The 21174-nt window shown below is 42.6% G+C and overlaps 8 protein-coding genes across 8 annotated transcripts; 4 read left to right on the top strand and 4 right to left on the bottom strand.

Moving 5' to 3' along the window:
• Window positions 1–1553: 1553 nt before the first annotated feature.
• LOC128723665 (thyroid receptor-interacting protein 6) lies at window positions 1554–4071 on the bottom strand. Its single transcript, XM_053817427.1, has one exon. The coding sequence runs from the start codon at window positions 4069–4071 to the stop codon at window positions 2233–2235; it is 1839 nt and encodes a 612-aa protein (XP_053673402.1). The 3' UTR covers window positions 1554–2232.
• Window positions 4072–4988: 917 nt separating this feature from the next.
• Window positions 4989–5578, top strand: LOC128727190 (rRNA-processing protein FCF1 homolog). The gene has a single exon (XM_053821070.1). The coding sequence runs from the start codon at window positions 5027–5029 to the stop codon at window positions 5576–5578; it is 552 nt and encodes a 183-aa protein (XP_053677045.1). The 5' UTR covers window positions 4989–5026.
• Window positions 5579–5629: 51 nt separating this feature from the next.
• On the bottom strand, window positions 5630–8118 carry LOC128727187 (T-complex protein 1 subunit delta). Its single transcript, XM_053821068.1, has 4 exons — window positions 7916–8118; window positions 7427–7479; window positions 6754–7353; window positions 5630–6694 (listed from the first exon to the last, which is right to left on the bottom strand). Exons 1-4 carry the CDS (start codon window positions 8019–8021, stop codon window positions 5852–5854), a joined length of 1602 nt encoding a protein of 533 aa, XP_053677043.1. The 5' UTR covers window positions 8022–8118; the 3' UTR covers window positions 5630–5851.
• Window positions 8119–8241: 123 nt separating this feature from the next.
• On the top strand, window positions 8242–9452 carry LOC128727188 (U5 small nuclear ribonucleoprotein 40 kDa protein). The gene is made up of 3 exons (XM_053821069.1): window positions 8242–8377; window positions 8458–8587; window positions 8647–9452. Exons 1-3 carry the CDS (start codon window positions 8261–8263, stop codon window positions 9450–9452), a joined length of 1053 nt encoding a protein of 350 aa, XP_053677044.1. The 5' UTR covers window positions 8242–8260.
• Window positions 9453–9906: 454 nt separating this feature from the next.
• Window positions 9907–11012, bottom strand: LOC128725648 (ubiquitin thioesterase otubain-like). The gene is made up of 2 exons (XM_053819408.1): window positions 10917–11012; window positions 9907–10854 (listed from the first exon to the last, which is right to left on the bottom strand). Exons 1-2 carry the CDS (start codon window positions 11010–11012, stop codon window positions 10138–10140), a joined length of 813 nt encoding a protein of 270 aa, XP_053675383.1. The 3' UTR covers window positions 9907–10137.
• Window positions 11013–12145: 1133 nt separating this feature from the next.
• LOC128727605 (60S ribosomal protein L9) lies at window positions 12146–13279 on the top strand. The gene is made up of 3 exons (XM_053821534.1): window positions 12146–12162; window positions 12539–12790; window positions 12888–13279. Exons 2-3 carry the CDS (start codon window positions 12550–12552, stop codon window positions 13217–13219), a joined length of 573 nt encoding a protein of 190 aa, XP_053677509.1. The 5' UTR covers window positions 12146–12162; window positions 12539–12549; the 3' UTR covers window positions 13220–13279.
• Window positions 13280–14482: 1203 nt separating this feature from the next.
• On the top strand, window positions 14483–17438 carry LOC128723431 (protein aubergine). Its single transcript, XM_053817172.1, has 5 exons — window positions 14483–14635; window positions 14700–15808; window positions 15877–16080; window positions 16155–17096; window positions 17174–17438. Exons 1-5 carry the CDS (start codon window positions 14483–14485, stop codon window positions 17436–17438), a joined length of 2673 nt encoding a protein of 890 aa, XP_053673147.1.
• Window positions 17439–17583: 145 nt separating this feature from the next.
• On the bottom strand, window positions 17584–20575 carry LOC128727081 (malate dehydrogenase, cytoplasmic). Its single transcript, XM_053820949.1, has 3 exons — window positions 20447–20575; window positions 18950–19312; window positions 17584–18875 (listed from the first exon to the last, which is right to left on the bottom strand). Exons 1-3 carry the CDS (start codon window positions 20447–20449, stop codon window positions 18240–18242), a joined length of 1002 nt encoding a protein of 333 aa, XP_053676924.1. The 5' UTR covers window positions 20450–20575; the 3' UTR covers window positions 17584–18239.
• Window positions 20576–21174: the final 599 nt, after the last annotated feature.

The following is a 21174-nucleotide window of genomic DNA, read 5'->3' as shown; positions in this document are numbered from 1 at the left end:
ACTTTGTTTTGTGCACATTCTTAGTAATTCACAACTGATACCATGCCGATTGGCTCGTTGGCCGTTAACACACGAATGATGAAACTCCCAATCGCCTACAGCACAGGCTGAATGTCAAGAGGGCGATCTTTTTTTACGTACTTCTGCTTGATTTCAAATTTAATTTCAATCTCAAGTGCTAATCCAATCCGTCTCGCATCGAAGCGAATTCCTGTGCTTTTGATGCCCACGAATAATGCAAGGAGCCTTCCGAGGAGCCTTTTGAATGATGTAAACTTAATTAAATTCCTCACAGTGAATCCCATTGCTCACCCAGCTACACAAACGATGGAACCAAGGCAATCTCGTTTTCAAATGCCAAATTCGGTCTATTACTGTGTTTCTGGTTTCTGTTCTTTTCATCGAGATATGCGAAACTGAAATGCCACCATCGAATGGCGACCACCAATGCCTTTCGAGCCATTTTGTAAAGCCAACCTGTTTTGCATACTTAAAAAAATGAAAAATGCCCAACGGAAACATGCGCATTCGCTCAAGGCTCACATGCATTGCAGGCAAACTGGACTCACCACACTCGATTGTTGGTTATCGCATAGAGCTCCTATGCCTCTGGATCCTGGATCTGTAATCGCTTCCTCGATTCGAACAAGACTAAATCAATCGTTTGCGCGACAGAACGGCCTAACCCCTTCTTTCCGGATAGGCGATTGTTAAAAAACCTACAGCACTACCATCCCTTGTCCGGAGATCCCTCCTTCAACCTCGAAAGGATTCTTGTTCCACCCCTCGCTTTATGTACACTGACGATTGCAAACGGTCAAAATCTAAAAAAACACCACCCTACTCCGAAGGGTTGGCGTGCGCTAACCCCTTTGGTGTATGTAAAAGGATTGGAAAGTTTAGCATACACCCTACCGAGCAGAATGCTGCCATCGCTGCAGGGTAAAAGAGCAAACTGATTTGTATTTGTTTTTCTACCATTCGGAAAGGGACGAATGCTACATTTTGTTGAATTATATACATAAACGATCCTGCATTTTTGCACATAAAAATATAGAACGGGAAAAAGAAATATTAGTTTTTGAGTTACAACCGAAAAACTACTACAGTAAGAAAAGTATTATTTTTGTGATTAAAATGATCATGCTGTTCCCAATGCAATAAGAGAAGAAATTTTCAGAATTTAAATATGGGTATGCAATGATGCGAATTGTACATTAGGAATATTTTAAAACAAGTAGCTGCTAATACTAGAGTAGATTCATAGCTTTGCTTTATAGGATAGAATAAATACTCTGGGGCTGAATCATGGCAGAAAGAACTACCAGCCGCTTAGACCGCATGACTCGCTCATGATTTGTAACTTGAACGCATGATTCAAAATATACAACACGGATATTACTCACCTTAGTTCAGCTTACCTACAAAACTGCTTCGATAAGTTGACAAATGATATCATAAGTAAATACTTCGTACAGGTTCGTTCATGAGTAACACACAAAATTGCAACAAGTATCACTTTCTTATTATGTTGTTTATTCTTAGAACAGCAAAAGCATTGACACCACATACGGCAAATTTACATTATGTGTTTATCCTGGCATTGAACGGCACCTACTTCAACATCTTCCCTATTTATCAATGTTAAAATGTTTCGCTATCTGAAAATAGTACTATCGAAGCAGTAAAACGGCAGTGACTGTTATTCTGCATAATTTAGGCGTACGTATTTTTTCCCTACCAGTTAATTTCAGCTATGGAATGACAATTTAATTAATACTAGTACAGCTGAGCGATAATGATCGGGATCTACAACTACTGATCACGCATATCTTTCTTCTTGCGAATTACCAATATATTTCTAAGTCAGTTCCCATAAACGCAGTTCTAACACAACATCAACAGCGATGTCAAGTAACTATGGAGTCCTGTAAAAGTTATACGTATTTCATTAAACAGCGAAATGCATATAAAATGGAATGTAGAAGGATCAAAGACGGAATTATGTAATACGTTGTGCTATGCTACTTGCTAACTTCGTTCAATACGTTCGTCACGGTTTGTTCGAGTGCCTAAATTTGACTAACACTTTTTTGTGGAACATCCATCCAACGCTAGCATAGCCGCATGTTCGCAACATTCCGCGCCGCTGGAGTGCCTTAAGTACAAGGATATTCAACACGTAGTTCTTCCGATTTTGCGTGAAGCCGCACTAGAGAAAGCGAAATCTGTTTATAGCTCTGTCGTCATATGGCTCGTGAGAGTCTGCACACGTTTAGCGTTGCAGCTTTTGCACAGTATATGTTCGTCCAACGGGTAACACCCACGTCCTTCCGCTTCCGAAGAGAGCACCAGTCCGCAATCCTCACATTTGTAGCAGTTGATGTGGAAGCTGCGATCAAGTGCCACCACGCGGACGGTCTCGTCCTCGCCCGGTCCGGGCATGATGGGCATCTTACATACGCAGCACCGTGGGGCAAACTTTTTGTGGAAATCGTCGATGCAATGAATCTGATTCGTAGCATCTACCGTGAAGGGAATACCGTCTAAGGACTTTCCGCATACGATGCATGTGAAGCATTGCGGGTGATATGGTTTTCCAGTAGCGCGCAAGATGCGCTCGAGGATGGGCTTCAAGCAGACGGAGCATTTCTCGAGCGTGTTTAAATAGTCTTCCTTACAGTACGGTTTCCCATCCAGCCCGTAGAACGGTTTGCCTTGCAAATTTATCTGACATTGATGGCACGTGAAGCATGCAATGTGATAGATCTTGTCCATGGCTGTGCATCCCGTTTTTTCTCCAACGACACGTTCTCCGCACTTGACGCATGTTCCGAACGAGTCCGTGTCCTGAATCGATTGCACGAGCAGGTCTGTCAGCGTGTCCACTTCCGCCCCCTTTGACATGGCAGATGGGCCATGGCGGTGCTGTTGCTGCGACGCGCTAGTTATGATACTTTCGTTGGGACTGTTGATTCCATGTGAGTTTACATACGGTGCGTAAAGGGAGTAGTTCGAGCGGCCAGACATCTGACTTGGTGGCCGTGGATTGATCGGTTCGTAAATCGACTCATACGTGGTCGATCCCTGCGAACTCATGCCATAGGTGCCATACAGCGACTGAGCAAATTGCATATTATTCGCGTAGATCTGACTGCCCGGCGCCACGTTGCTGTACGTTTGGCCACCTGGTGCGCCAACTCCGGCTGCACCGGGACCCACCAACGTGTATGTTGGTTGGGGCTGCCGGCCCATGTGGGGATGATCCGTTGCTCGCCGCAGTTCGCTATACGACGAACTAACAGGACTTGGAGGGGGTGGAAACTCGTCGTCGTTCTCCTCCAAAGTTAGCGTATTGAGTGTCAGCTGTAAAGACAAATCCTGCGGAGGTGGTGGTGGCAGTTCCTCCGATATTTGCCGCTGAGGAAACGGTTTCGATGGGTTGGCGTTGTGCATTATGTTGCTGTAGATCAGTCCTTCGTTATTTTTTGCCGCTGCGATTCCATGAGCTGCTCCGGGTAGATTGGAATAAGTTGCATCTGAGCCGTATCCACTGGCGTATGCTTTGGGTTGTGTGTTTTCGTACATTGTTCCAGCATGTTCCGAACCGTCCTGGAGTGACTTTGAACGATTTGCTTCCAGAGTGCGCTTATGATGTTCCAGCGCTTCTTTTACGTGCTGCAGCTCAAGGGCATCATCAAGCGTGACCTTACGTGCCCCTAGTTTCACAACGCGACCGGTGACACCATTTGCCTCGTTAGTAACGTTTGTATATGCATGTTCGTCAAGGCTGCCTGCTTGACCTTCAAGCACGGTGGAGAACGATGGTTCACAGTACTGTTTCACGTTAGAGCTCTTCGGAACTTGAGGTGGAACTTGTTGCTGACTATTTTTGCGTGGTTTCGGTGGAACAGCGGGACCACTTTTCCTGCCAATCATTACCATGCCTGGTATACCTGCTCCGTGCGGAGGACAATCGGGCAAACCGGTACTGTGATACGGTCTTTGCTGTCCATTCGATTGGCGCAATACAGAATTGTACGTAGGGAACTGCTCTTTCATATCTTCCATAGTCGCTTACTGCTCTATTCTTGATATTTAAATTATTGTTATACTTCTGCAATTTCCACTTGCTTGCCGCGCCCAGAACTGCAAAAAAAAACTTGTTCTCTCAACTAGTTTGAACTTGCTATGTATTCCAGACAATGTTTGCAGCAAACTCAACAGACGATATAACACCTACGGGAATGATGATTAATCGCGTTTGCACGGTAAGAGGAGAGTCGGACTGCAGTGATAAAAGAATTTACGCTAGCGAGTGTAAGGGTGTATTTATTATTTTTTTAAACCACTTGCCCTTTGTTTTTTTGTTTTCGTTTTCCACTTTGCCCATTTAACAGCAGTGACATTTGTCCCAAATCTGCTGTACCAAGGTTAATACAAATCAGCAACTAAACTCTTATTATTGTTTATTGAAATTAAAAAATGGTAAATTTGTATCAATCAGATTTTTTATCTTCCTTTTACTTTATTTGAAAACACATGGGCAATATTACATTGTAAAACTAATATATCAACCAAGTTGTTTGCAGAATTAAACACAACAAAATAAATACGTACATTACTGTCAAGTAGAGATTGCCACTGGTTTGGTCGTCAAAACATTCATCGAAGTGGTTGCACGTTGTAGCTGAATAGAACATTGAAGTACGGAAAATAATCATTAGGATTTAGGCAGAAGTCAAAAAAGGAATAATAATATCAGTGTGGCAAGGTACAAATTAAAGCTGAAGATTCTATTCTACCACAGGACACGTTTTTACATATAAAGTGCTCCTTGATTACACAGAGTGGAACATGGTAAAGTTTGTTTTTATTTAACCGTTTTCTTGAAATAGTTTGTTTTGAATTATTACTGAGTAATTAAAATAAATTTACTCTTCTTTCATACGTACTTCTTCAACGATAGGGCAACAAAAATCAATTGAAAAGATTACAACAGCAACGATCGAGTTTGTTGCGCCGCATGATTAAATCCACAGACAGCCGATTGAAACCCGCAGACCAGTCCAAAGCAAAACCCAAGAAAAAGCATGACGATGCACCGAAAATTATGGAAAGGCCACAGGGAAGTTCGGCGATGTTCTTCCAATACAATACACAGCTGGGTCCTCCTTACCATATACTAGTCGATACGAATTTTGTCAATTTCAGCATTAAAAACAAACTGGACATTATTAAAACCATGATGGACTGTTTGTATGCAAAATGTATCCCATACATCACGGATTGCGTGGTGGCAGAATTGGAAAAATTAGGCCAAAAGTACAAACTGGCTCTCAGAATAATAAAGGATCCTCGATTTGAGCGACTCCACTGTATGCATCGGGGTACATATGCCGATGATTGTCTTGTACAGCGTGTCACTCAACACAAGTGCTACATTGTGGCCACTAATGATAAGGATTTAAAGCGTCGCATTCGTAAAATACCTGGTGTTCCAATAATGAACGTTGCGCTCAATCGGTTCGTCATCGAAAGAATGCCAGACGCATTCGAACCCATGTCGAAGAAATGATCTATTATCGTTACTTATGTTTTGTTTATTAAGAAAATAGACAGATGTGAACATACAAACGAATGAGCAATGTTTTCGCGTTTTCAATGAATCCGAACAGATTCTTTCAGCAAATTATTGTGCAGGACGTTTATCAACGCCGATAGTGCATGTGAAAGTAAGATGAATTAGAATACGTGCTAGGCGAGTTAAGCCGATCGCAATGGATAGTACATAATTGCGGTTTCGTAAGTTATAAGTCGGTTAGTCGGTCTATGCTCTGACAAACCTTTCTTACTGCATAGTGTTGACAATATCATCTATCTTCAAAATAGAACGCACCGTCTCAGACGCGAGCGTAATGGAGGAGGTGGACACCAGCAGCGGTTGAACAACATTCTCCGCCAAGATATCAGTTATAGCACCCTTGCGCACATTGATTCCAGCATTTTTTTCACCCTGAGCGTGGCGATTGCGCAGCTCAGTCACAGTTGCAATCGGATTAAGGCCAGCATTCTCAGCCAAAGTTGACGGAATCACTTCCAAGGCGTTAGCAAATGCCCGGAAACAATATGCGTCGACTCCCTGCAGAGTTTGAGCATAAGCCGCCAGTTGCATCGCCATCTCTATCTCGGGGGCGCCACCACCGGCAATCAGAGCACGTTTCTTTACCAAACAACGGACAACGCACAATGCGTCGTGAAGCGATCGGTCAGCTTCCTCCAGTACGAGTTTGTTTGATCCACGCACAACAATCGATACCGTCTGGCCCATGTTCTGAATGCCAGTGACTTTTACGAATTTCGTCGATCCACTAGCCACCTCCTCTACCAAATCTGCATTTACCAAGTTTTCCGCGACGAAGTGATCAAGCGAGGCAATCGGACGGCAACGAAGCGTTTTGCAAACAAATTCAATATCTTCTCGTTCGATATCTTTTACAACCATCACCTTGATTTTATCCAGGAAATGTTGGGCAAGGTCTGAGACGGCATCGCGTAGAATAGACTTCTGTACCAACAGCACGTTACAGCCAGATTTCTTGATCTGCTTTACGATGTTCAAAATGTATGCACGTTCCTCTTTTAGAACGCGATCCATTGCTGCATAATCGGAAACAATCACGCTATGGTCCATCTGTAAAACGAAAGGTATTAGCATTTTAAAACACCCATCTTCTACTTTTTTCAGCATACATCGGTCTTGGGAGCGGATATGCAAAACTGGATCAAACCAATTTTAGCTTTTTCCAGGCGTTTTGGTCCATTAACACCTGAAGAGCGCTGCGTAAAAACAAGTCCTTCGATTAGCTCAGTATCCTCGATGGTTCCGCCGAGGCTGCGAATGATTTTCACGTTTTTCAAATCCACCGATGTCTGAGAAACTGATTCCGTCACTTTTAGCACGGCATCCACCGCAATCGGGGCCAACATGCTGCTGTGCTGGGACACGACTTTCGAATTCAAAGACGTAGAAGCGCTCTTGATCAGCGACTCACGGTCATCCAATTCTACTGGGCGGGACATTTCCGTCAACACTTCCACAGCCTTGGCTGAACAACGTTGGAAGGCTTCCGATATAGCAGTCGGATGGATGCCCATCTGCAGCAACTTTTCTACTGCCTCTAACAAGGATCCCGCGACGACCACAACGGATGTTGTGCCATCTCCGGCTTCAACATCTTGAGCCCGGGACAGTTCTACTAACATTTTAGCCGCAGGATGAATAACATTCATCTGTTTCAAAATCGTTGCTCCATCGTTTGTAATAGTTACTTCACCATTCGAAGCTTGAATCTTTATATTAAACAATAAAATAAGTAGGTAAGGCAAATCATTATTTGAAATCATGCTTACTGATAATACTTACAATTTTGTCCATACCACGTGGACCCAAGCTTGTACGAATAGCATCGGAAACGGCTATAAAGCAATATGAGAGAATTAATTGTATTTAGAAATGTTCCAGACACCATAGCGTATAGATCATATGACTCATTTACACATTGAGGTTATGTATTGAAAATACCGCTATTATCTTCTAATTTTTCAGTTCAAACAAATGCTATACCTCATATAAGCTGAATTTTATATTGAAAGTGATAAAATAATATTAAAAATGTGTTTATTTTCACTTTACTTATATGTTTCATAGTACTTTTGCAATCACGAATGATAGAAAATATGGCGTACAAATAGTTGATAGTTGAACACGACAAATTGCAGAACAAAAATTTGAATTAGTCAACTTCATATTATTCTATTCTATACCAAATTCTTCAGATTATTTGCCATGTGAGATTAGTGGTACTTTTCATTCGATTTATATTCCTTTTTTTTCGATCTATTTTACACCCACCTTTGGCAGCATTGATGTTGCTCAATCGGATGTCAGCCGGTTTGCTTTTATCCTTATAAGCCTGTCCTTGCGGCTTTCTGGCGACCATATTTGGCTTTACAACCATCGTTGGATTGTTAATTTTCTATTTCTTGTTAAATTCAATGGTTACTTTGAAATTATCAATGAAAATTATCCGAATTTTCTGCACTGCAACTCTGTACACCACCAAACGCGTGCGGAAGAACAAATGTCAGCACAAAGAATGACAGATTGAATTGTCACAACAAACTGAGGACGCCGAATTGCTAGCAAGTGATCAAACTACGGTGCGGTGTTATTTGTTTCAAACATTAAAACGTAAAAATGAATTCCACTGCCATTAAGCGGCCATCCGACGCGTTAGTTCCTGCATCAAATGCGAAAAAATCTCGCACAGATATCGTGTCCTACACAGCCAAAGACAAGCAACTTCTTGAGCGGGTATGAATAGAAACAGAAACACCACTCTCGGAGCTGCTTTGTTTTCTGCAAATGTATAAATCTAAAATTTATCGTTTCAGAATGTAGAACGTACATCCGGCTTACTGGGTCCCATTATGCTATTGGAAGGACATGGTGGTGAGATATTTTCTACAGAATTTCATCCCGAAGGAGAACACCTGCTATCCACCGGATTTGACCGTCAAATATGTAAGTTTTAAAGTATTGACAGTTTGAGATTCTTGTACAAATTAAATATGAAATTTTAGTTCTCTGGAAGGTTTACGATGAGTGTGAAAACGTTGGCGTGTTGAGTGGCCATTCAGGAGCTGTGATGGAAGCACATTTCTCGCCAGATGGTTCCAACATCTACAGTTGTGCTACGGACAAAGTTATTGGCGTTTGGGATGTACCAACATGTACTCGTATACGCAAGTTGAAGGGTCATGCACATTTTGTAAACAGCTGCAGTGGTGCACGTCGTGGACCTACACTAATCGTTTCGGGTTCTGATGATTGTTCGATCAAAATTTGGGACGCCCGAAAAAGACACGTCGTGAGTACGCTTGATAACAACTATCAAGTGACTGCGGTGTGCTTCAACGATACAGCCGAACAAGTTGTTTCAGGTGGTATCGATAACGAGATCAAGGTTTGGGACATACGCAAGAAAGAGATTGTTTATCGTCTGCGTGGTCACACAGATACTGTGACCGGATTGTCACTCTCTCCAGACGGTTCGTACGTTCTCAGCAATTCAATGGACAATACGTTACGAATTTGGGATATTCGCCCTTACGTAGCCGGAGAACGTTGCGTGAAGGTATTTACCGGACATCAGCATAATTTTGAGAAAAATTTGCTTAGATGCGCTTGGTCTCCGGATGGATTAAAAATCAGCGCTGGTTCAGCAGACAGATTCGTGTACGTGTGGGACACAACCTCGAGGCGTATCTTGTACAAACTACCGGGTCACAATGGAAGTGTAAATGATATCGATTTTCATCCTACGGAACCAATCATCGTGTCTGGTTCAAGTGACAAAACATTATATCTCGGCGAAATTGAAGCTTAAATGCTCAATTATATACAATAAAATACATCTTACTTCTCTGACCTTATAGTTACTTAGTGCTATTAGGAAGAACAAGTACGTCTGACGACCGTATTACGCATACCATGTGGACGTCCAAAAGGATTTCACGGGCTTCCAGTATCGTTTTGATTACATTTTACCTGGTCTTCTAAAATTGGGCCCAGGAGTTTCAATAATCGAGGCTAATTAAGCACGTGGCATCATCTGACCACGTGGCACCATCTGACGATAAATGGCCAAAATTTCTTTCAATTATTCCAAACTAACTAAACCATAATGCAGGCGTTCTTAGAGGAAAACTTAAACCCATCACTGCATCTCTATTCGGACATACCACACCTTATAAAATACATTTCATCGGCTCGTCCTTAGATCTGTCCTATTTTACACATTGAAAAAACCATTCTGGACATTAGTTATTTTAAGATGTCGATCGACTTCTTTATTACGATTCATTCTTTATTTTTATATTGGGTAGCATGCTAGTATTGAAGTACCGAATTATCGAAGGACGTGAAAAACAAAGACAGTATTACATAGTAGACATTCGTTGGTATTGTTGGTATGCGCAAGTGTAAACGTTATTAACTGGCCCTTTCCCAGGATGCAAGGGATATAGACAAAGTGAAATGCCTATATTTTTGCGTTGCGAAAACAGCCAAATTCACACTTGATTGGGGTACAAAATGTCGTAATGACCAGGACGGTACAAGAGATAAACATTTGGTTTGAATCCGTCCGGAAAGTCGTGAGCAATTACTTGATCTCCGTCACCTCTGTCCATGTATTCAACGCGTACGCCGGCGTCTAATGCCGAGCAAATCGCTATAATGTGGATATGATCCGATTCTTTATACATGGGTTCTACCTCTTGATGGCAAAACTCGACAATGCTGATGTTGCCGTCGATGAAGTTCTGATAAAAATCAGCCTTTTCCTGCAGATGGCTCGAGGTTATCAGTCGCAGGTACACAACAACGTAATCCGAGTAGCCCTGTTCATTGAACAGCCTGTGTAGCTCACTGAGCGCGCTAGCCGTGTCGTCACCGTCTGGTTTCACCTTATTAATTACCTCCATAAATGTTTCGTAAAAATCTTCGATAGTAAACGGAGGAAAGCCGGCTTCAGTTAATCGCTCTCGCGACTTAGAAGCATATTCGTAGAATTTTTGGAATTCCTCCTTATTCAGCACCAAATATTCTAGATAGGCATAAGCAAATGCCCGGAAGAAACAGTTTCCATCTGGGCGACTACGACGGATTGCTCTATACTTGGATGAGAGATCTTTAATCTTTGATATGTAGATAGGATCGTCCAAGTACTCCTGGTTGAGGCTAGAAATCGGCTGAAACTCACTGACTAGCGGGTTGGAATGAGCAATCTGAAAAGAGTTTATAATTTGCATTTTGCACCTTTGTTTTCTAGTTGCCGTGCATTACTCACTTCTTGTTCGATTTCACGCTGTTGTTTTATAATCAACTCATCCTGATTTTCATCTGAGTATGCATTTTTGCTTGAGCCGCTCTCCGTATTACTCATGTTGTAGGATGTGCAAAAAGTCGTTATATAGATTCTAAAATGATGCTATCTTGGTAAGAGCTGCAGCTATGATGCAAAATTAAACAACCGAATTGGCTCCGCAGGTAAATTATTATGATTACACAAATTTAAAATCTTCTTATTCTTTAGCTTCACTCTACTAAGTACTATATATCCTTCAATGAAAAACACGTGGTTTACACATCTGCCTATTCATATGCACATCCTTTTGTGGGAGATTCTTCATGTATTTTCGTTTTCAGTTGAAATCCAGAATTCAGAAAGTGATTACAAACCACTTTTACTTGAAAAAAATAACAAGTTATTACCGCTCGCGTCGGAGAACAACACTTCCATTTCACTTCACATACACACTTACAACACCTGGGTTCCAACAGCCACGGTCATGAAAATGGTTTTGCTGCTATAAAACATCCTTGGCAATTCAAAGTGTTACTATAAATCAGTGCACAGCTGTTGCTTACATCACTAGGAGAAACTTTAAACTCAATAATTTTCCAATCAAGATAATACCAAATTCATGCTGTAATCAATTTTTGAGGCTTGTGATAAATTATTAGTAAGAAGCTAGAAAAAGAAAAAAATATATTTTACTGCTGTTTTTATGTGCATAAGTGTTCTCCTAAAAGAACGTTAAAACAAATGTCACAGCCAGTGTCAAAACTACACGCTAACGAAAAATATTCGTTGTTTCGAAGTATAATATATATTTCTGGGAAACATATAGATTCTCCTTTTATAGATTTAATATTCATGTGATATATGTTTGTTTCATATTGATATATGCTCACGTTTTGCATATCCACATTCGCGAAAGGCAAACCTTACGAAGTAATGCAAACAGAAAGATTCAATCAAGATAAAAAGCTATTTTATGCGATGTTAATTTAATGAATTACATATTTTACAAGAATCATTATTAAATTGCACATTATGTGAGCAATTCTGTGATTTCATTGAAATTATCTTGCGTTGCATTCAAATCAATATGCGATTCTAGAAACGCATAGTTGTTGGCTCCTGATGTCAACAAAACGCGTTGAATTGACGTACCGTATGACATCCATGAAACGCACGGTAATAGCCGCAAGCAAACGTCATGTTCTTTTCCGGTTTGATTCTCTAACGTGTAAGTAGTGTTATTGCCGTATCGGTTGTTTCTTTTCCAATAATTTCGTGTAAATAGGTAAACACGAACGTTATTTGAAGCTTAAGAGAATCCTTATCCGTTGATGAACAATGTGGAATTGTTAAACAAGAACCTGCGTGTGTTGTGAACGGCATTCGTAGCTGAATGCAAATCGTTTACACCTAACGAAACGATTTAGTTACAAGGCATAGCTGTCAGATCTAAGCGACCGGGGAGTGATACATGAAGATCTAATTTACCTCCCTGGTCCATAGCATTAATGTTGATGTTGGATAATGAAACTACTCAGCAGCTTGATAGGGTTGTGACTATTTGCTTATCATTCTTGTAATTGTTTTGTTTTGTTTGTTTTCAGATTAGCTTACCATGAGAACGATCAACTCTAACCAATCGGTGACCATCCCGAAGGGTGTATCCATCAAGGTAAAAGCCCGTGTTGTGACCGTACACGGACCTCGCGGAAAGCTCGTGAAGAATTTCCGCCACTTGCCGATCGATATCTTCAAGGTGCATCGCAAGAAGGTGACGGTGGAGAAATGGTTTGGTTCCAAGAAAGAACTGGCCGCTGTTCGCACTGTGTGCTCGCACATTGAGAACTTGATTAAGGGTAAGGATGTGCTAGAGCTACAAGCATAAGTGCTAAACATATTGCCATCGATATTGGAACATGAATAGTGATTGTGTGCTTACTATGTTAATTCCAGGTGTCACTAAGGGATTCCAGTACAAGATGCGTGCTGTACATGCTCATTTCCCCATCAATTGCGTGATCAGTGAGAACAACTCGTTGGTGGAAATCCGCAATTTCTTGGGCGAAAAGCACATTCGTCGCGTGAAGATGCAGCCTGGAGTGACCGTTGTGAATTCCGCCAAACAAAAGGATGAGCTGGTCCTTGAAGGCAATGACATCGAAGCGGTTTCGTTGTCTGCCGCTCTTATTCAGCAGTCCACGACTGTCCACAATAAGGATATCCGTAAGTTCTTGGACGGATTGTACGTTTCCGAGAAGACCACAGTGGTACAGGACGAGGAATAAATTGTAACATTGTAAGCAAACGGAATGAAGCAGAAAACAAAGTGAATGGTGGTCTATGAAAACTAATCTAACGTGTTAGTTTTATTCGTCTCCGAAGTGTGTGGTTTTGGGCTATTATTTTGTTTTTTAGACTTGAAGCATATCTTTTCAACTTTATTCTTAAATGTCTAGCAAAATTTATGAACGACATATCATCCTACGATATTACTTTAAATTAACGTACATTTCTTTTTTTGCGATTCTTTTGAAGCTATTTTCTGTAAGAATAACCGAACAATAGTTGAGTTGAAATTAAAAAGAACAAATTGTTGGACAAACGACGAGATTTATATGCAAAACTGTTGCTTACTTTTTCGCATCATGTATGATTTGTTATAAATATTTAAGTAAGTCACTTGAAAGGATGGGTTGACGTGTTTAACATGTTCTTCTATTTCGTGTTTCTACCCAGTTGATTTGAAATACTGGTACCTTGCCAATTTGATCTGGATTTCTATTTAAAGAAAAGAGCATTCCTAAAACGTAAAGATATTTAAATGTGGATGCTGTACGAAGAACATATTCGTTGAAGTTGCATATTTGTGAGCTTCTTTAATCAGGGCTGCTCCTAGATCTACGATGGGTCGTTTTAGCTGCCAACTTGAATGCAATCAGCTATATAATATAAACATAGCGAAAATATATTGGTTACTGTCAAAATAAAACAACTCTTTTTAATTGTCAAAACATGGCTGGTTTTTGAAGCGCTTGCACGTTGTAAAAGTTAAAATTAAGCTAAGATTTACGTAAAGAATAGTATCCTGTTCCATGGTACACGTAAGCGCAAAGAAATAGAGAAAGAGTATTCATCCAGTAATCTGCAGTAGAGCTCAATTCGGGCTCATGCCGCATGAACTGGAATCCGGTATTTTGCCGTCACAAAAAAAGAAAAGGAAGAAGATCTTGAATTGGACGCTTTTGCTTAGCTAACAAGTTGCGGCGTGCTTGCGCTTTTAATAAGAACTCAAAGTAGAGATTAAAAGTACAAAAGTACGCAAGTATATAACAAAAATCCATTACTTGGTAAAGTGGTAAGACCATACAATTTGCTACGGCTAGTTTGTTTTGTACCACCGACGGAGGCACATTTCTTTTGTGTAATTCGCGCGAAAACAGTTCTTCAAAACTGCGTGTCAGCTCAAATAGAACTCTAGACATAAAACCAGTGCGTTATTCTGTCTACGTTAACAATTTAGAGCTTCGGTAAGCGCATGAGAACTGTAGATGGCGGATAGGAGAGACTTACAAGGCAGAGATCGAATACGCGGGGCATTGGGCTCGAACTCCCCGCATTCGCCATACGATGGTCGGGGTGGTCCACCTCCGCCTATACGAGCTGGTTTCCCATCACATGGTGCTTCCTATCAGACCCAAGAGGTAGGTAATCGGAATTAGCTGTCGTTGAAAAGGAGAATAACGATCTTCTTTTCTGATTTTACAGCGGAGACCCGGATGGTCCCATCAAACTTCCGGCCCGAGTGATGGACATCATGTGCCGAGCACGTCCTCTGGAGTGGGAACAGCAGCGTTCAGCACAAATGTGCACGAACAGCAACAGCAACCGCAGCCCGGAAGCAGTGGGTTGGGCCGTCTGAATAATCGACCTGGTGGACGCAGCCGGCGTCCTCTCGCTGACACGTTACGTACGCGTGGACCCGATGCGCCATCGAAGCATGGCACGACCGGTCAGCCGTTGACTCTGCAGTCGAATTATTTTAAACTGTTGAAACGACGAGAGTGGACTCTGTATCAATACCATGTGGAATTTGTACCACCGTGTGCTAGTCCGCGTTTGATGCAATCACTCGTTAACGAGCACAAAAGACTCCTCGGAGGGTTCGTTTTCGACGGCGTTCAGTTGTTCACCGCTTGCAGACTGTCGAACGACGAGTTGGTGTTGCACTCGGAACACGACCGTACCGGGGACAAGTACGAGCTGCACATTCAACGCATCACAGTAGTCGACATGACGGACGAAACCGGCATACAGGTGCTGAATCTCATCCTACGACGAGCAATGAATGGTCTTAATCTGCAGTTAGTGGGTCGTAACTTGTACGACGCCGCAGCCAAAATCCCGATCCGAGAATATCATATTGAGTTGTGGCCCGGCTACATTACGAGCATCCGGCAACACGAAGCCGATGTGTTAGTGTGCTGCGAAATAGCCCACAAAACGATGCGCATGCAGACGTGCTATGATATCCTTCGCGAGTGTCAACGGCACGACCGAAACTTTAAGGAAGCTTTCCGTCGAGCTGTACTCGGATGTGTCGTGCTGACAGGGTACAACAACAAAACGTACACCATCCACGACGTTACATTCGATACCACCCCAGAGAGTACGTTCGAGACGAAGAATGGCAAGATATCGTTCCTGGAGTACTATAAAAACAAGTACAACCTACGCATCCGTGATGCCTATCAGCCAATGCTGCTGTCGAGAGCAAAGAAGAAGGACACCCGGTCAGGGGATAGCGAGCTGATGGCACTAGTACCAGAGTTGTGTCAAATGACCGGACTGACGGATTCGATGCGTTCTGATTTCAAGTAATATTCGATGCGATTCGGTCGCTATTGAGACGCGATGCTTAACTCTAGTTCTCTTTTCGTTGCAGAATGATGCGGGCAATGGCAGACCATACCCGTTTGAATCCTGACCGACGCATCGAACGCCTGGAAACGTTTAACCGACGCCTACAAACATCTCCCGAAAGCCAGGAAGTGTTTAAAGTGTGGCAGATGGAGCTCGATCGCCGGCTAGTGGACTTACCTGGCCGTTTGCTTCCGCAAGAGATGATATTTTTCTCAACTACCTCCAAGTATGTATTCCTGTTATGTTGCGTACTCATAGTTTAAAATCGGCTGACATGTATCATCTGACCAATTTGAACAGCGGTGTACAAGCGGGTGAGAATGCCGATTGGACTGCTCACTTCCGCGATAATCCTATGTTCGCGACGGTCCGACTAAGCCGCTGGTACTTAGTTGTTCCCGCCCGTTGGCAGCGTGAAGCGGGTGACTTTTTGAACTGCATGATCACGGCCGCCCGTGGAATGCGTTTCGAAATCAGCAACTGCGAGATGGTGCCGATGCCCGACGATAATCCAACCACGTACGTGCGCACGTTGGACGCCATCATCAACAAGGACCCGCAAATGATCATGTGTGTGGTATCGAACAACAAGTCGGACAGATACACCGCCATTAAGAAGAAATGCTGCGTCGAACGTGCTATCCCGACGCAGGTCATGGTCCAGAAAACAATTACGCCCAAGAGCGGCAACGTACGCACACTCATGTCTGTGGCCACGAAGGTGGTCATTCAGATGAACTGCAAGCTAGGTGGCGTACCATGGAAGGTGAAGATTCCCCTCAATGGGTTGATGACAATCGGGTTCGATGTGTGCCACGATTCTAAGGATAAAAGCAAATCATTTGGGGCGATGGTGGCAACACTCGATCACGACAATCGAGGGACGCCCAAATTCTTCTCCACCGTTAGCCACCATTCAAGTGGGGAGGAAATTTCCAACTACCTGCCGCTAAACACCGTGAAGGCTTTAAACGAGTATCGACGAGAATTTGGTGAGTTACCCAAGCGAATAATCTTCTACCGTGACGGAGTCAGCGATGGTCAGCTGCAGTACATTTATGACCACGAGGTTCGCTCGTTGGTAGAAAAACTAGGCCAAATCTACAAATCGGCTGGCGTAGAGCAGGAGGTACTGCTCACCTTCTTTATCGTGAACAAACGCATCAACACTCGTTTCTTCGACCACCGACTGAATCCTCGCCCGGGTACTGTAGTGGATAACGTAGTAACACTTCCTCAGCGGTAAGAACGTCGTCAATCTCATCGTCCGAACTAGCTTCCGGACACCCTATAATGATGGCAATTTTTTTTCTTTCCAGCACCGATTTCTACCTCGTTTCGCAATCGGTGAAACAAGGCACCGTCTCACCGACGGCCTACAATGTAATTTACGATACATCCGGACTCAAAATCGACCATCTGCAAATGTTGTCCTACAAGCAGTGCCATCTGTACTACAATTGGTCCGGTACAACGCGTGTACCGGCCGTCTGCCAGTATGCGCACAAGCTTTCCTTCCTAGTGGGCCAGTACCTACATCAGTCCCCGAGCAACATGCTCGAAAAGAAGCTCTACTTTTTGTAGTGCACAAGCACATCCTCTAATGTTTCACCATTTTGTCTGCTCAGGATAAAATGCCATTTTCAATCTGTGCGACGAAGAAACAACTTGCGTTGCTTCATTTCATTTCGTTTTCGCTTTTCCTTCGAAGGTATTAGATAGTTTTCAACCTTTTTTACTATGGTTGAAACGCAATAGAGGTAATGGGCTTGAATTATCATTACTTTAACAAAACAGAACTAAAACAGAAAATACTTTTGTCATGCATTTTATAGCATGTATATACAATTAGGAGTTAGGCTCGTTGCGTAATAGTGCATTTCGTTGGTATTGTTTCTGAATTATAACTTTGTCATAGAACTACGAAAAATCTTTTATTTCAAGAGAAAAAAGGCGCGCGTATTCTATTAGGACAATTTATTGCATTCTTAAATTTCCGGCTTGCATTTTTACTAATTCTGCTACAATCAATAATTGGTCTACTGAGAATTGAGTTATATCTTGTATATATTTCCATCATTATCAAGTTGTTACTTCTAACGCTACAGTATAGGCCAATTGATAAAAGCAACTCCATCAAGCGTTTTCCGCAGATCAAAATACCGAAGATACTCGCAAAATACGTATCTTCGACGATGATAACATCTTTATAAATAAACTGTAAAACAAAATTTTGAAGAAACCAACAGATAACATACATAAACAAAACGGAATCAAATCGGTGCGAAACTGACTTCCATTTTTTCTTCTAGGGATCGTGCGTGCTTTTTTGTGGTTGTTTGGTGTCGATGTTTAGTACAAAATTCTGCTTTACAGTTTAACTAGTCAATCGGCGGCACACACGGCCATGGCTTCTTCCTTCTCCTCCAGTAGTTCCTTGGCGGTAACATCGAGTTTGCTGCGCGTGAACTCGTCCACCGACAGACCTTGTACGATCTTCCACTGGCGGTTCTTGATTTGAACCGGGAACGAAAACACGATGTCCTTTGGCGCACCGTAACTGCCGTCCGAAATTACGCCCATCGACACGTACTCGCCGTCGCGAGTTCCCGCAAACCAGTCGCGCATGTGATCACTTGCCGCCTTAGCAGCGGACATCGCCGAAGACATCTTGCGCGCAGCAATAACGGCCGCTCCACGCTTCTGCACTGTTTCAAGGAACTGTTGCTTCAAGAACTCGTCATCGGCGACGGCCTCTGGTACCGTCTTTACTGCGCCATTGACCTCAACCGAGGCATTGCGCGCATCTGGGACCTGAGTAGCGGAATGGTTGCCCCAAATGATAACGTTCTTCACTTTCGTGATGCCCACGCCGAGCCTGCCGGCAATCTGAGCCTGAGCGCGGTTCTGGTCCAGGCGCGTCATGGCCGTGAAGTTTTCCTTCGGAATCGATGGTGCGTAGTGTGAGCAGACCAGCGCGTTGGTATTGGCCGGATTGCCAACCACCAGCACTTTCACATCCTAGGAAGAGAAAGGGACTTGTTCGTAACATTCGTACGCGAGGATAGTGTGTCTTCTTACGCAGGGAACTCTACCTTCTTGGCATGCTTGTCAAGTGCCTCGCCCTGAACCTTGAAGATTTTAACGTTGGCCGACAAAAGATCCTTTCGCTCCATGCCCTGCTTGCGAGGCATCGCGCCAACTAGGAAGGCGGCATCAACGTCCTTGAATGCAACGGCCGGGTCGGCCGTCGGAACAACGCTGACGAGCAGTGGCAGGGCACAGTCATCAAGTTCCATAACGACTCCCTCCAGCACGCCCATCATCGGTGGAATGTCCAACAAATGCAGGATCAACGGTTGGTTTGGTCCGAACACATCTCCCTTGGCCACCATGTACAGCAGCGAGTAGGCGATCTGGCCAGCAGCTCCGGTCACGACGACACGAATTGGTTCAGACTGCAATATGGGACATGGGAAAAACAAATTAATATAAAACAAGTAGAAGAACATCGAATCTAACTGTGCAAGGTGTTCATTCCAACACCTCCTATTGTACCAGCATAACATTTACTTTCGATTATCGTTTCAAGCTGATTGGGTGTTGAGTGGAGTATGTTTACACATCTTATTAACAAATGCTCGCCTTTTTACCGGTAAGCGAGTAAATTATGCAAGTAGACAACTTTATCTTCCGTTTACGGATATTTCGAACGATTTGTCTGTTCTTTCTTGCTTGGTTGTGCTGCATCTTGCACGAGCCCAGAGTGTGAAAACAGAGTAATAAATATAACTCCGTTAAAGCGCCACCGACGAAGGCCTATGACGACAATGACATGCCTATGGCGAACGATGGAAGGGGCCATGGGATGTGAGGGCAAAAAAAGGTCAAACCAAAGACCGTATTACATAAAGTAATTATTTCTTTTTTTCCTACATCACTGCATGATGCAGGAAGTGGTGGTTAAAGCGATAACGGAATTTTTGAGCATTACAGGTCGAAAGCAACGAGTGAACCGTTCAAGCGCGTAACCAATGATGAGGGAAAAATATAGAAAGTCTATAATAATTATATATAGCTAGCATCGCGCGCTATCAGAAAAGCTGTCGACGAACATTTGTCCTGCATAGAGAACAACAACGGGACAGGCCAAACAGATCATCGAATTTCGACAGATAGTATTATCGGAAAGTAAACGGCCAAGTTCATGGAGGACGAAATATACGTGTCGGTGTTACGTATCATGCTTCTAATCGATTAGTGCTAGACGTTAGCACTTTTTTTGAAGGTCATAGAAGCTACAAATTCCTCGCGAAATTGAAATTCTCATCGTTCGTTCTAGCTGTGTGCAATTTACACTCCAGCCTCGGTCAATGGTACACCTCGACGTTATTGCATTTGACCGAAAAGGGGAAATCATTTCAACCTCCCTCGCTGATGGAGCAAGTTTTTGAGATTACCCCTATATCAGTCGGTGCTAAAAACCTAGTTCAATGTCCCATGCAGAGGATGGATATGATCGCGTGTGCAAAAGAATAGCCATATTTTGCCCTTAGCCTTATCTCCTACCTGAACGGTTAGAAAAAACTTACCATGTTTGACGATTATTAGATGAATTTAGCAGCGAATCACAAACAGACACAAACACGCAACTAAACAAAAATAATACCGTAAAAGTAAGGTACTATGAGCCAAATGCACGAAGTGAGAGGCGGACCAACTTATTAAATGCAGAAACACCGCTATATTTTTACGCAGGGTTTATGATTGGTTCTTCTTCTTACAGGCGCGCTCGAGGTTGATACAAATGAGGTGGCTAAATGTGAGCATCTTGACAGATTCAAATTAAATTAACGTTATGCGGTCCGACTGTTATTCCTAGACATTGGTTTTTGACGAACTACGATTTAAATTTGGGTTTGTATTACACTACTCTTTGAAAATCCGTTCAATATTTATTAAAGCGTACTGATCATAATCCTACGAACGATTTACGCCTGCCTGTAGGAGTCAGACTGCAGATAGGAAGGATGTATCGACACGTATTGAGGTAATTTGAAGAATAATGTCTTATAGAAAAATCTTCTAAACTATACTATACTAAACTATACTATATATGCTATACTATATTCAAAAGGGATCGAAAAAATTAGTTCTTATAGCTTACATCCCAAACAAACGTCTATCCTTTGCACTGTCGCCTCCTTGCACTATTAATTAATTACGGATGTAAATTACATATATTAGCAGTAAAATAATGCAATAATCTTATTAGTCTCTTAAATACCTTTAAGCCATTGCACCTGTTCCCATTCATCAA

Source organism: Anopheles nili, chromosome 3, assembly GCF_943737925.1.
Source record: "Anopheles nili chromosome 3, idAnoNiliSN_F5_01, whole genome shotgun sequence".
Lineage (NCBI taxonomy): Eukaryota > Metazoa > Arthropoda > Insecta > Diptera > Culicidae > Anopheles > Anopheles nili.
The sequence above is the reverse complement of the archived record's forward strand: the minus strand, read 5'-3'. Positions and strand labels throughout refer to the sequence as shown.

What these genes read in the sequence shown, in the direction of transcription:
- LOC128723665 (XM_053817427.1), bottom strand. Translation starts at nt 4,071, where the DNA reads ATGGAAGATATGAAAGAGCAGTTCCCTACGTACAATTCTGTATTGCGC.
- LOC128727190 (XM_053821070.1), top strand. Translation starts at nt 5,027, where the DNA reads ATGATTAAATCCACAGACAGCCGATTGAAACCCGCAGACCAGTCCAAA.
- LOC128727187 (XM_053821068.1), bottom strand. Translation starts at nt 8,021, where the DNA reads ATGGTTGTAAAGCCAAATATGGTCGCCAGAAAGCCGCAAGGACAGGCT. An exon ending in CAACATCAATGCTGCCAAAG is followed by an intron (nt 7,480 to 7,915) that starts GTGGGTGTAAAA and finishes ATTGCTTTATAG; the next exon opens with CCGTTTCCGATGCTATTCGT. An exon ending in CACGTGGTATGGACAAAATT is followed by an intron (nt 7,354 to 7,426) that starts GTAAGTATTATC and finishes TTTAATATAAAG; the next exon opens with ATTCAAGCTTCGAATGGTGA.
- LOC128727188 (XM_053821069.1), top strand. Translation starts at nt 8,261, where the DNA reads ATGAATTCCACTGCCATTAAGCGGCCATCCGACGCGTTAGTTCCTGCA. An exon ending in ACAAGCAACTTCTTGAGCGG is followed by an intron (nt 8,378 to 8,457) that starts GTATGAATAGAA and finishes TTATCGTTTCAG; the next exon opens with AATGTAGAACGTACATCCGG. An exon ending in CGGATTTGACCGTCAAATAT is followed by an intron (nt 8,588 to 8,646) that starts GTAAGTTTTAAA and finishes ATGAAATTTTAG; the next exon opens with TTCTCTGGAAGGTTTACGAT.
- LOC128725648 (XM_053819408.1), bottom strand. Translation starts at nt 11,012, where the DNA reads ATGAGTAATACGGAGAGCGGCTCAAGCAAAAATGCATACTCAGATGAA. An exon ending in AGCGTGAAATCGAACAAGAA is followed by an intron (nt 10,855 to 10,916) that starts GTGAGTAATGCA and finishes AACTCTTTTCAG; the next exon opens with ATTGCTCATTCCAACCCGCT.
- LOC128727605 (XM_053821534.1), top strand. Translation starts at nt 12,550, where the DNA reads ATGAGAACGATCAACTCTAACCAATCGGTGACCATCCCGAAGGGTGTA. An exon ending in CATTGAGAACTTGATTAAGG is followed by an intron (nt 12,791 to 12,887) that starts GTAAGGATGTGC and finishes TGTTAATTCCAG; the next exon opens with GTGTCACTAAGGGATTCCAG.
- LOC128723431 (XM_053817172.1), top strand. Translation starts at nt 14,483, where the DNA reads ATGGCGGATAGGAGAGACTTACAAGGCAGAGATCGAATACGCGGGGCA. An exon ending in TCGATGCGTTCTGATTTCAA is followed by an intron (nt 15,809 to 15,876) that starts GTAATATTCGAT and finishes TTTTCGTTGCAG; the next exon opens with AATGATGCGGGCAATGGCAG. An exon ending in GTAGTAACACTTCCTCAGCG is followed by an intron (nt 17,097 to 17,173) that starts GTAAGAACGTCG and finishes TTTTCTTTCCAG; the next exon opens with CACCGATTTCTACCTCGTTT.
- LOC128727081 (XM_053820949.1), bottom strand. An exon ending in TTGACAAGCATGCCAAGAAG is followed by an intron (nt 18,876 to 18,949) that starts GTAGAGTTCCCT and finishes TTCTCTTCCTAG; the next exon opens with GATGTGAAAGTGCTGGTGGT.